The 13416-nt window shown below is 47.6% G+C and overlaps 1 protein-coding gene across 1 annotated transcript in view; it reads right to left on the minus strand.

Annotated features, from left to right (window-relative positions):
* LOC8030656 (ionotropic receptor 93a) overlaps positions 1–13416 on the minus strand; it is a 41992-nt gene that overhangs the window by 12089 nt on the left and 16487 nt on the right. Inside the window, exons 6-8 of the mRNA XM_042287125.1 lie at positions 2320–2407; positions 1281–1436; positions 485–647 (exon numbers count right to left, since the gene is read on the minus strand). Coding sequence (XP_042143059.1) covers positions 485–647; positions 1281–1436; positions 2320–2407 — 407 coding nt within the window. The remainder of the gene's footprint in view (positions 1–484; positions 648–1280; positions 1437–2319; positions 2408–13416) is intronic.

Consider the following 13416-nt stretch of genomic DNA (forward strand, 5'->3'; position numbering starts at 1 on the left):
AGGGCAGAGCCGCGGTACGTGTGTTGCTAGAATGCGTTCCTCTTTTCCTTTACATCACTTTCTCAACGTTTTTTCTCAAATATCCAACCTAGCGATCGTGGATACTTGAACACGTTCCGATACTGATGAGAAACAAAATAAAAGATGTGATGACAAAAAAAAAAAAAAGAGAGAGAGAGAGAGTTGAGCGCGTGTTTTGTTCCGGGTAAACACAAAATAAAACTGACAATTTGTTTCTTCTGAAACATTTTACTTTACAAGGATAGTTGCAATTCGGGGTTTTTCGGTTTTCTCAGATTTTAATGAAACCTAGAATGGGCTTCAATTTCGGGGTTGATTAGTATGTGCCGATATCACGGAGCACTATAGCCATTACTTAATATCGGTTCACGACGCTTATCGGCTGGATCATCGCCCACGCTCCACGTGAGTCGTCAGGTTATTCACTAAGTTATTGCTCTGATATATGTAAGAGTGTATGTACCTTGTTGGATGATTGCACCAAAGCAGTACCACTCGCAGTTTTGGAGAAGAAAAAGTCCCTTGTTATCGCGGAGACCATGGTAGTCGTAGAAGGGACTGGCACAGTGAATCCCCCAGAGGATAGGACCAATCAGCACGAGCGATACAAGCACAGCAACCCAAGTCTGCGGGAGACATGATAATACTAAATATGAGAACATACGGGAGAGTTTCGAACAATACGAGGTACCGTTAGCACTACTGCTATACGCCACACTTCAAATTGTAATGGCGATTAGTTCTCACAAAACACGGACGCATACAACAGTACACGACGCTGAACAGAAAACTTGTAATCCTTGCACAGTTGTGCTTTCTCTAAATTACATGAATGTCAATAGAAAGATATTGCCATATTCATAGTAGCACAGAATGGTATCCGCGGTTTGATGTTTACCATATCGGGGAGCACAGACTTCTTTCTGCATTGCTACTGCTGCACAATTACCGCATGAATGAATAGATGAAGGGAAGAGGAAGGCAGCTTACACCACCTGGCCTGCATTATTTATTCCCCTACCAACAAAAATTCTCCCTCAATTTTTCTTTTCTAAACAATTGGTTGATTTGACTAGGGGCTTCAGAACACCGTCAAACTCTCCCGACATGAACAACTACTGTACAGGCTAAACTAAACAAATGAGCACGCCATTCCTTTCACGTACAAAAACAAATCCTGACTTGTCTGCGAGTCATCAGTTGATCGCCCCACAAACATTTATTAATATGAGTGTGGACCAGCGGTAGAAGATACTTACGTCCCACGTGAAGGGGTCGAGGAAAAGGTACTTGTAGTTTGCTCGAGGCTTTGGGACGAGAATCTTGTACGGCGACTCGTCGTATGCCGATGTGAAGTTGACGACCTCCGAGCGCTCCTTTGTGACTGAGAATCCATATGCCCCGAGGTCCGCTTCCTGTTAAGGGGGCGTTCTGATGTCTTAATTCATTCTTGCGTCTGATAGTTGTCTCGATGACTCTATAGTCACTAACAACCAAAGAACGGCCAAATGGGGCTCATTGTATTATCATACACAAGAACTATGTATTCACTCCTTTGTAGTGTTGCTGCAATGCGTTTTGTTGCATCACAAAAACACTAAACAGCGATTTTTCATTGCACCCAAAGCTACGCTACGTGTTGTAGCAAAGGAAAAATTGTGCCAAATACAACCCTAGCGCTTTGAAGTGCCTAAGTTTTGGTACCTAATGTTATCTGACCCAAACGTTATAAACGATTTTCTAAACTTTTCTATTTGAAAATGAAGGTCAGAATAGCCCGCGAGTGCGTGTAGTAGATGAGTGGAGTTTCGAGACAAAAACAAACATACTTTTCTCATTACAAATTTTCCAAAACTCCTCAAACTTCAAGTAAACAATTTGTAAGTTTTTAAACACTGGAATTTCACATCAGCCACTAGCACTACATTCACAACGCTCGGTAGTGCCTGAGCCTTTGGCGAGGCATTGTTCAAATTTTACTGCATGAAAAACAGGGTTCATCTTTCTGGGCCAGCATCACAAATCAGAATTAATGAATGCTTATCTTCTTCAGGCGCTCTATTTTTCCGAATGCCGGATTAAAAGATGCATACTATGTTTACTTGACAGACACCCATAATCTCCATACACATTGTTTTTGCAAATGTCCCATCAAAAAAGAAGGTGTTCACCGCTTCGATACTGGCTAGCAGTTTTGATGCGATCTGATAGGTAGCCGGTTATAGCACACTGATCGGGTCTGCCCATGTCCAGTAGCTCTGAAGCGGTCAATTACTGGGTCAATCGATCGAACATTACCCCCGTTGCCAGCATTCCAATCAGGCCGTTCCAGTTGCCGTTTTCTTTGGAGCCCGGAATCTCTTCTTTGGGCACCTTCCACGTGTACCTTCGCAAAAAATGAAAACGAACAGAGAAATGCGGTATAGATACCGATATAACATTCAATTCGTAGCTAGTTGAAAGTGCAAAAGTAAGAATTTATATACTTCTGGAACAATACCCTCAACTGTAATTTCCCGAATAAAACGTGGAGTGAAAAAAAAAAGCAAGTGCAACTTTAGATGTTTACACCACGTGACCTTGGTCTGAGTGGAAAAGACCCAATTCCTGAGTTCTACAGACAGGACGAAGAGGAGGGGAAGATGTAGCTAAAGTAGCAAATCCTGTTTGTTTGTTTTTTTTTGTTTTTTTTATGGGGGGAGGGGGGTAGGTGCCAAGCGTTTTCGAAACAGCAAGGAACAATCTAAAGCACCAATGCCATATGCCTGGGACATCCAGCATTACTTCACATGCTCGGTGTCCCAATGCAGATCTCAGTTTTCATGCCGAATTTTTTACGTCAATATCGGCAACAGTGATATAGTATATTATTGCCCAAGCATCTGCTGTTCATGAGCAAAGTAGAAACGAATGAATGAATGAATTAATTAATGTTATAGCGTTATATAATATACCGGGTGTTCAGCGAAGTATTTTTTAAAAAAAAATGTCTAAAAATAGGGTGGTTGGCAAAAACAAAAATAAAAAGAAACTCTTTCTGGGAGCAAACTTCCAGCCACAGCGGGCGTAAAGTACTGAGCAAAAAACATACCAATTAACCAAATAATTACCTAAATTTTACTAATTTACTTTTTAATTAGTGAAACTAAACATATGGTTTAAATTAGAAACTTGCTAAGCATATTCGAAAACCAGAAAATCAAGTCATTTTAGAAAGATATAAGGAGGGCAGCACTTTTACGATGTTTAGAAGAAACGCTCAATTAAGACGTTTCTAGGTTTCGGTTTCTTATCGGAGCGCATCTTTGCGCCAGCGGTTCTGCTCCCCAGTGGTCGAGGCGCGAAGCCACCGCCTCGCATCCTTCGTAGAATGGAGGGAAATACTTGTGTACGTCTGCTGCGCGTCTCGACCTAGGGGAGCGGGACCACTGGCGCTAGCATGCGCTCCGATACAAAACTAAAACCTGGAAACACACTCGAACTTAGAGGTTTTCTTCTTTTTTCTTTTTCAGAAAGCCGTAAAATGCTGCCCTTGCTTTACATCTTTATCAAATGAGTTGAATTATTGCTTTTAGATGATGCTTAGCAAGTTTCTTTTCGGGGCCATATGTTTAGCTTTACTAATAAAAAAGTTAATGAGTAAATTTACTTAATTATTTAGCTGACTAGCACGTTTTTTTTTTGTTGTTGTTGTTTTTTTTTTTTTCTTTTTTTTTACGATTCCTGACGTTTGCCCTGGCTGGAAGATTGTTCCCGGAAAGTGTCAATTTTTTTCTTTCTCAAACACCCTATTTTGAGAGATTTTTTAATGCTTTCGCTGAAACAGCCTGTATATCTTCTAGCGATAGACACTCAAAATTACGTAGGACGATGTATGGCGTTGCTCGGCGTTGTAGAGCTTTCGCCATCCATTCGCCAAGCGCTTAAAAACGAATATCCCTGAATGCCAAGATTCAATCCCGTGTCCACTGATTGGGAAGCGATGGCGCTAACACAGAGCCTCGCCAGCTGCTTCGACCTGCCGCCTGATATATGCATGTGGCGAGGACATTTGCGCTATGGCCTCCGAGATTCTTGGCGCGCAAATCTCTAATACTGTCCTTTCAAACGCTTGTTTGCCCAGCAGGAATGTATAGCACAGCTTCTCCCGAGCTTCGCAAGACAGGGCAAATACAGAGCCGTTTATGATGGTGATACTAGCATCATGCAGGACGATGGAAACGGTCACAGGAAGCTATACCGGGGGGGGGGGGGGGGGGCGAGGAAGGGCAGCTGTGTACTTCTTCGACTGGGCGAGCCCCTGCAGCCCGCTGCCTTCACCGAAGTGAGCAAACGCACCGCAAGACTGCCAGGCCGTTACCATCTAAAACCTTCATTGAACCGCGACCTACTGTATTCCTGACCTGCCCACAGAAGTGTACGCCAGCGCGCACGTTGTAGTACAGGCCGCGGCCGGAGCGTTTCGTCACGCTATGACTTTACGGCGCCACACCAAGGTCTTTTTGTTTCCTAAGGCAACCGCTGTGGGGCATGGCAGGGCTGAGGTCGGTAGTTAACCCACAACCCACAAAAAATCTCCGGGGGACCTCCCCGACCGCAACTCCCCTTCTTTTTTTCCCCCAACAATATTCCCGGGGGCCCTCCCCCAGTTTCCTCCTCACCCCTTCTCCTTTCCTCCTCTTTCTTTCCTTCTCGTCCTCGAGCGTAGTACGACGCCAGACGAATTTGTACCGAGACCGACGCGTTGCTCCTCACCTCACATGATCGTTGTTGAGGAACAGTGGCGGCGCGGAAAAACCAATGCGCAACACTGCTCCCCCTTCGGAGGAGCATATCGAGGAACTCTAGGCAGCGTAATCTGGTCCTGACCTGCTCTCCTCGTGGGCTATCGTCAGTCAGTGGGCGCACAACAGATTCGTCACTAGAAGCGCCGGCTGCCAGCAGAGGGGTCATTTATGGGTGATCCGAGAACGCGCCCTAGTCTAAAGAAATGACACGAGAGCAGTCGGGGAGAAAAAGTGCCATTGCGTTTCCACACCTGAAGAACGCATTCTCTCGATTCATTCAAACATGACAGCGATGCCGGCGATGCGTCCTGCTGCAGTGTGCTGCTGCAGCACGCTGGCGCCACGATACGGCAGGTGTTCCCGAGAAACGCTCATCAGATATCAGCAGCCGCGCGCCGTGCGGATCGTGCGCTAAACAGGCAGGCTGTGAACCGAGTTTCGGTCGCAGAAACGCCTTCACTGAGCGCCCCCGACCTCAAAGCGAGCCGCTTCATCCGGCGACAGCGTCTCTCATAGGGAGCCATTCTGTGTGTATACGCCAGGGTTCCAGTGCATCGAACAACCCGCAAGGTGACGTCGGTTCGCTGGCAGACTCGCCTCAACTGTCCCCGAACTTACACTCTGGCAGCGGTTTTTGCGACAATCATAACAACAAGTTGTCCTCATCTTGTATATTATTTCGTCACACAATCCCCATCATCTCTAGAAGCGGCACCGCGAGCCTCTATGGTACGGGCCTTTCTACGGTGCAAATAAAGTGTCTCTTTCTGCGGTGCCGCGGTCCTCCTGAGCCAATAAAAATTATTATAAATTTTTGTTATTGTTAATAATAATATCCTAAATCTGTGCACGCGGTGTAGAGCTTGGCTTTTCGTCAACACTGCGAAAGCTAGGGCGCGTATATCTACGCGATTCCAGTGCCGCTCAGCTGGTGCGCTGGCTCTGGAAGTGCTTCCTTTCTGCCAGCCCCTGGCCTACGAGATTTTTCACGAGCTCTGCTCCGGCCGGACAAGACGCTCGGCGGCCAAGCATCAAAAGCGTGCCGAGAAACTTGTCAAAATCGCTGCATGACGCGCTTATAACCAAAGCAGAACCAGAAACAGAATCGCCTCAAAGCACGCTGTCAAGTGTGAAAGTGCGGCATGAAGCTTGCATTTTCATTGTTTTCATCGTGAGAACAGAGACAACGTAAGTCTATCTCTGTTGATTCGGAAATTGTATTCGCTGCTCCGGTCTTTACGCTGTTTCGCTGGATAATACCTCTGGATGCAAGGTTTACTACGAATCTATATTTATTTTGTGCGCATACTGTCTGGGTTGACGGGACAAGCATGGAAATATTTTTGTCTTTATGCATCAAAACAGTTCTTTGAACTTCACTTACGTGCACGGATATTTCTTGTGCACCCCTCGCGCTTTGAAAGAATGAACCTTCAAATTTTGATCAACTTCTTTCTTGCCAAAGTTTTGTGCGTTGCGGCGAGAGGCGGGGAGCACATTTGGCGCTGCTCCTAACTTCTGTAGACCGACGATAATAGTGATGATGATGATTCAGGTCGCATCTGCTTCTTCTTTGTCTTGGATTGCGACGATCGATCTGAACAATCCAATTGGCGCAAAAATCGTTTATTAGTTAAACATTTTACGCCAATCGAATGATTCTGAAGGATCATCGCAAGCCAAGATAAACAAGAAGCAGAACCAATTTTGGCGTTCCGCTTCGTTCCCGGAGGTCTACGAGAAGGCGCGGACACTGCCTTATTATATTATGATTATTGTGTTGTCTCGTGCAGCTGCACGCTGGAACAAATGTAAGCTCTATCCTCCTCTGCTGACCAAGATAGCACTGGAGCGACTGACTTTGATCATCGTCTCTTATCGGTTCACCCCGGTGCTAATATCGGTACAAAGAAACGCCACTATTTTTTGCTATTACACTTGTTTGTGTTCTCTCTTTCACAAAATTCTAATTCGTTTTAGAACAAAACTTTACGCCACGTTTTTTGGTTATTGTGTTCTTATGTTTTACTGTTGAAAAACTCTCATCGAGGCCCCGAACTCAATCGATTGAAGTCAGTTGGTTCAACTCACTTGAAGCCAAGTGTGTTCCTCAGGAAGGAGCCGTGTGGCACAATACAAAAATAACACTAAAGACGAAGTGGACTTGGTTGAAGTCAACGTTACTAGAGGCTGTCAGTTCGGGAACTCGAGCGGCTATCGAGCGTGTGCCGCTGCGCTATAGATGGCGAAACAGTGACGCTGCGGTCGCCCTGAGATCGGTTCTCTCGGCGCATTGTAAAAAACTCCACCGGATCTGCTGGGAATGGCGTGCTTGGTAGAGTGTATCTTTGGCTAGCGTTGATGATGACGTGCGATTGATGACCACTGATGACATGCGAGTAATGACGATTCATGTCGTCGAGCTGGAAATCAAATCGCACACGTAGTTCTTTTATGTGACCGTGAGCATTTTCCCATGGATCGACTGTTCCCTTTTAGTAAACGTTGGTTGAAGTGCACTCCTTTAGCCCGTCTGACTAGGGTATGACTTTGCTATCGGCAAGCCGCTTGTGTTGAATGTCGCAAAAACTTCCACTGCGGCGAAAGGGCAGGAGCTGGGAAAGCCCTGCCGATAGCAAAGTCATGGCGAGACGAGGGAACACTTGAGAGAAACGCGAAAAACGAAAGAGCAAAAACAATTACTGAAAGGAGAAAAAAAAAAACACAAAGATATCACGAAAGAAAAAATGTAATGTTAAGTCCCATGCCCATGACGAAACCAACGAACTGGCACCCTTCCTGTCAGTAAAGCGATACGTGAGGGAATAATGAGCATGACGTTTCGTGTGCTCAGAAGCAAAAAGAAATTTTTATTTTTGGGTCAGAAACTTTCTTGAGACTCGTTATTGCCACTCTTTACTGCCCGAAATGATTGGACGCGCAGTTCGTCTGAAAACAATTCTTTGTGCATTGATTATATCAATCCCGGTTTTCAATGAGAAAACATTCGGATTTCAATCTATCGCCTCCTTGAAAAATTAATGTCTGTTGTGGGGAGAAGCAACGACTAGAATTCGGGCAAACAAGCGCCTTTTAATCCGGGCAGCTAATCAAGCAAGCTCGATAGTGGCGATAGCGACCCTGCAGTAGCGCTGCCGGACCGCAAAAACATTCTCGAGAAGTTTTTTTTTTTTTTTATGTCAGTTTTTTGCGACAAACGAAATGGCCGGAGGAAAGCGTTGCGCGCCAAAAATCTCGAAGGCTATGCTTGCGCGTATGAGTCTCGCGCAGTGCTCGCTAGATGGCCGCAGTTGAGGCATGGTCCCATCCCGTCACCTGAGTCTCAGAATGCGTCCGTCAGAAAGTGTGTATAAAATCTGTGTACCTCTCCGAGCGTACAATGGCGAAGGTTCCTCGAGGTGAAGTGCTGGGAGAAGAAGCCGAGCGCAAAGCTGGGCTTGCGGCGAGGGACGCCGTGCTCGTCAGACCCCATATCACAAAGCAGCGCAAACAACAGCTTGTTGTCGTCGCCGGGAGAGCAGTGAGCCATAGTTAGGTGCATGCTCGTGAGCACGAGGTGAAGGGACTCGGTTCTCACAAGCGCGAGCACCAGCACGAGCACACATTTTGCATGCAGGAGGCAAACGGGCCCAGCTGGCGCGTGCTCAATCCATGCCCGTTAGCAAAGTGGAACTTTAGATTCTAGAATATGGTCTACTAAAAGCAAGGACGTTTAAAAAGCCCAGGACACAGAGTTATTATAATGTACACTAGAGGTTCAAATGGAGCTAGTGTTTATGCGACTTCCGTGACGCAAATGTTTATGCGACTTCCGTGACAGCAACCAGTCTCCTTCTGCGGTGCTCCTGTGCATTCCTATGGGAAAACTCGCGTGCACTTTGTCTCTTCGCCGCAAAATAACATGGAACACTTTTGTTATTCAGGTCGTACCGAATAGTAAGTATACCTTTATTAGCACCGTAAATGTGTAATTGCTCTAGGTAGCGCATTTGTCTTCATCAGTGAACGATGTTTAACTTCGCTCTATTTCAGTCAAAAACATGTGTTCCACAGCAGGTGTGTAAATAACAAGCTACGATTCTAAGCAAAGTAACAATCGAATGGAATATAGAGTGTGTTAAAGGTTGGCCAGCATTCTGGTGACGCTTATATATTGCTAATATGCCAGTCCAGTCACTATATGCAAATGGCCCCGTCTTGCATCTTTACGAGCGGTTACAACATTCAAGACGCAAAGAATGAAGTATGTGAGCTAAGAAAGGGTGTCTCTTTTTATTGTTTTCTATGGCGGCAGCTTTTATCAGACACTTGCTCTGAAAGATTGCGAGCGTGCGGGTGATGTTTTGAACGTACAACAAACATCTTCGTACAAAACAGAAATAACAAAGCGTAGTACTGATTGAAAATCGGAATATATTACGTGGCCTTCAATTTATTTTGATTGTATATGACCAGGGAGTTACTGATCCAGTCCTTCTGCGTAGGTCTTGCCGTCTCTCTTGGTTTTCCACACGCCCTTCGTTCGTTTGGCATCTATATCCCCATGCTGAAAAGTGCCGACGTCGTGTTCGCGCTAACAGTATCCGATAGTGCACATAAATACATGTACGAAGCCGTTTTGCCACCGTTTTTTATGCAATGAATTTGAAAGAAAAACGCCGGAGCTGACCAATTATTTCGTCTGCCTGGCTCAAAAATTACCTAGCACGTACAAATTATGCGGGATATTGGCTCTTATGATCGAGCGCAGGGAGAAAATGCACTCACTTTTTCCCATAGGAATGCATTACCGGAAGTAAATGTTTGACCGGTTGCTGTCTGCTTCAGTTTGCGACAGCACACTAGCGCCAGTGTAACCTCTAGCGTACATTATAATAACTCTATGCCCCAGGACCTATGTTACTAAATTAGCTCAGTTGTGAAACTTCCGCAGAGACCCTGCCCCCCTTTGACTCACTTCAGTCCGCCTCCTGTCGTTTGAGGCGCCATCTAAATTTTCGTTTAAAAACTGCGTGTTCCATGGAGTACGCTGACACGCCATCTAGATGCATTGCTTCGAAACACGAATTCCACAGTATGCACTGTAGTTACCATAGCAGTTGTCCGGCACGTCAAACGACGGGAGGCGAGCAGTGTAGCCAGAGTACTGCTCGTGAAAGCATCTTCTATGAGCCGTAACTGAGCTAATCTAATAAAGCTGTCCAGGACCCGACGTGACGTCATACTCAGCGACGCCGGACAAACTCAATCCCAGACTAGAGTGTACTAGACGGTACGAGTGGGACGAGCTATAGGCGCCGCTGATGCTTTGAGTTGTACCTTAAAATGTGGGAAGCGATCAGGTAGAACCAAGCCACTTTGATCGCAGCGCCACCTTCGCTGCGATCAAGCAACGACACACGTGAAGGTCATATGGGCAATATAGCCCCTTAGGGGCTATACTGTATTTTTTTTTTAATGATTTTGACGTCAGAGGGAACGCCAAAGCACCCCGACACGACGACGCCACGATGTCATTCGCAACGCCGTTACGCACGCCAAGATGATGTCGTAAGGCCGTCGTGACATCGCGTCGCGTCTAGGACGACGCCACTTGGCGACCTGAAGTACCCGTTGTAACGCGGTCGTGACGTCGCGTTGTGGACGACGCCGTTACGCGACGTCAAGTCGCCGTTGTGACGCGGTCGTGACGTGGCGTTGAGGACGACGCCGTTACGCGACATCAAGGCCGACTTGCTAGAAGCAGCGTCTGAACTGGGACTATGGGAAAGAAAGCACTGTCAAAGCCAACGCGCAAGTTGAGCGGGACTCAAGCCGCGTCTCAAAACGCTCGCGCGCCCCAGCCTTTACAGTGCTTTCTTTCACCCAGTCTCAGCTGAGACGCGGTTCTAGCAAGCCGGTTCAAGTCTCCGTTGCAACGCGGTCATGACGTCGGGCGCCACATCGAGGACGACGTGGACGTGGTCGTCGATGCCGATGTTGACGTCGACGCCCCACGCAACGTCAAACATCCCTATGACGTCACGTTAACGTCGTCCTGACGTCATCGTGAACGTCAACGTCACGACGAAGCCTTGACGGCGTGTAACGTCGTCACCTTCGCCAGCATCAACGTCGACGCGCAGTCACGACCAAGTCATGACGTCGTGTAACGTCGTCAACGATGACGTCGACGTCATGAAGCTGTCGGGACATCTTCGTGACGTCGAGTTGCGTCATGTCGACAACGACGTCAACAAACTGACACCAAGCGTCCTTATGACATTGCATTGACAAGGACGCCATCATCTTGACGTCCCGTCGGTGTCGTCGTCGTCATCAACGTCAAAGTTGACATTGTCGTCGTTGTCAACGCAATATGACGTCAGAACGCAGCTTTTATGTCGTGTAACGCACATTGTCAACGTCGATGACGACGTTGACGTCAAGACGTCGTCCTGATGTCGCATGGCGTTGTGACGACAAGTCAGGTCCCGGTGCCTTTAAGTACGTGACGCCTGGCGTCTAGGTTGTATAAAAAAATATAGTCCGGCGTTCTATCGTTTCTATCCAGTGTGCCGGTGAAGCTTGGCGTTGGAACGAAAAGCATTTTTCATAAAAAGCGGCTAAACGAAACCTCTTCGCTCGTAGCGCCCTAGAGGGCGCTACGAGCGAAGTGGCTTGGATTAGCCATTTTTTTCCACATCCGAAGGTACCAAAATAGCACTCCGGTGGCCCCACTCGTTCCTTCTAGTACACTCTACCCAGACACTCTTGCGCACCGACGCGCTCTCATCCAACACCACTTAGGCAGCTTTCAAGCCTGCGCGTCACGTGACAGGACGTCACGTCCCGGAGGCCTGCACGGGCACTAATTGGGTGCGAGTGCCACGTCAGCGTTCGCGTGGGACTATGATAGGAAACGAGTCCCACGGCGAACGCTGACGTGGCACTCGCATCCAATCAGCGCCCGTGCAGGCTTCCCGGATGTGACGTCATGTCAGGTGACGCGCAGGCTTGAAAGCTCTCCAGGAGGTGTTGTCTCATCCAAGCTCCCATCGTCTGCTCGCCGCGCGGTCGGCTACGTGAGTCTTATGTTACGTCTGCTCCGGGACTGTGGTCTGCTACGTCTACCTGCTATCGCGGCAGGCATTCGATATGATGGATGCACCAAAAAAATTTCGATGCGAATGCGCATTCTCATCACGGAGGAGGGAAACGAAGACCTGCTGGAAGCAGAGCCCTTTTATACGAAAAAGTAGAGACATCCTTTGAAGAATGCAGCCTGCTATCTTAGGCAGATCCAGGCGGCGCTACTGTCCACGCGCGAGCGCGAAAGGGCAAAAGATAACAATAAGAGTGTGCATGAGGGAGGGAGAAGGAATGCTTATGCTGTCGGAGTGCAGTGCATGCTATGAGCTCATGTCGCCGATCAAATGACGCCGACTGTGCAACGTCACGGCTTTCATCGTCCTTCTTTGAGCGCATCCTTCGAGGCTGGGAGACCGTGACAGTGCGCTTTTAGCCTGTGAGTATGTATTTGAGTGTCTTTCAGCCTTTGACTGCGCTCTGACTCAAGTATACACGAACTCATCTCTGTGACGTCACGGCGCGGTGCTGGCGCGTCGGTCGCACTTCCGGTCTGAGGCTGTGGGCAGAAGTCCCCATGCCAGACGTGTATTCCTGCGTTGTTTTGAAAGGAACCAGACAAAGACCTGCCTTCTCGTCAAAACGCCGCGACTGGGGCCGTACCAAAAGTGTCGAGAAAGGTTTGAAGGTCAGTTTTCACGTGCTCAGTTCGTCCGAGAATCTGGATATGTGCCGTGAAAAGGGAAAAGCAGACGCCGTCGGACAACAATTGCTTGGGCGGGAAGCATTTTGGGTTGAATTCAGGGATACTTGTGGTCATCATATTTATTTGTTTTGTTCCAACATGAACGCCAGAAAACTGTCAAGTTGTGCGGACCACCTGTGGACTACGTTCGGTGCGTCTTCAAGTTAAAACGGCCTCCTGATTGTTCGAATTGTCGTCTGCTCTTACAAACGTTTATGCTTGTCGTCTACTCTCTTAGACGACGCCGGTCCGTAGACCAAATGTTGGCCCGGTACTTGCGATAAGAAGTGAGTGCAGGCCTCAAAAGACTTAAATTTGAAGGTTGGTAAGCAGGCTCGATGTAAACAGTAGATACAAGGAGATGTTGGTCATTGTTACCAGTGACCAACACCGACTTGTTATGCCTAACTCAGTTGGTCGGATTCTGCTTGCGATTTTCAGTATCGTCGTCACCATCTCAGCTACGGTTCACGCTTTTGCAGCCCGAGCGGCGTCGCGACTGAAAATTCCGAGCGAAATCTCATCATGCGAATGAGTACAATCTGCGGCGTCCACGCGGAATGAATCGCTACATGTCACATTATTCACGCGAAGTTTTGCGGTGGAACGAGCCTCGGTAATTTTGCTGACGCCGCTCAAGATAGTCGGACATCGCCAGGAAGACGTAGAACCAACAATTCGAACGCGAAAAAGGGCAGGAGGACTCACACCGACGCCCGCAACATCGCATTTCAATGGTTTGTTTATGGGCGACGGCGAGCTCCTTGCCCACAC

This window comes from Ixodes scapularis, unplaced genomic scaffold (assembly GCF_016920785.2).
Source record: "Ixodes scapularis isolate PalLabHiFi unplaced genomic scaffold, ASM1692078v2 PGA_scaffold9__187_contigs__length_104089568, whole genome shotgun sequence".
In the NCBI taxonomy this organism is placed as follows: Eukaryota; Metazoa; Arthropoda; class Arachnida; order Ixodida; family Ixodidae; genus Ixodes; species Ixodes scapularis.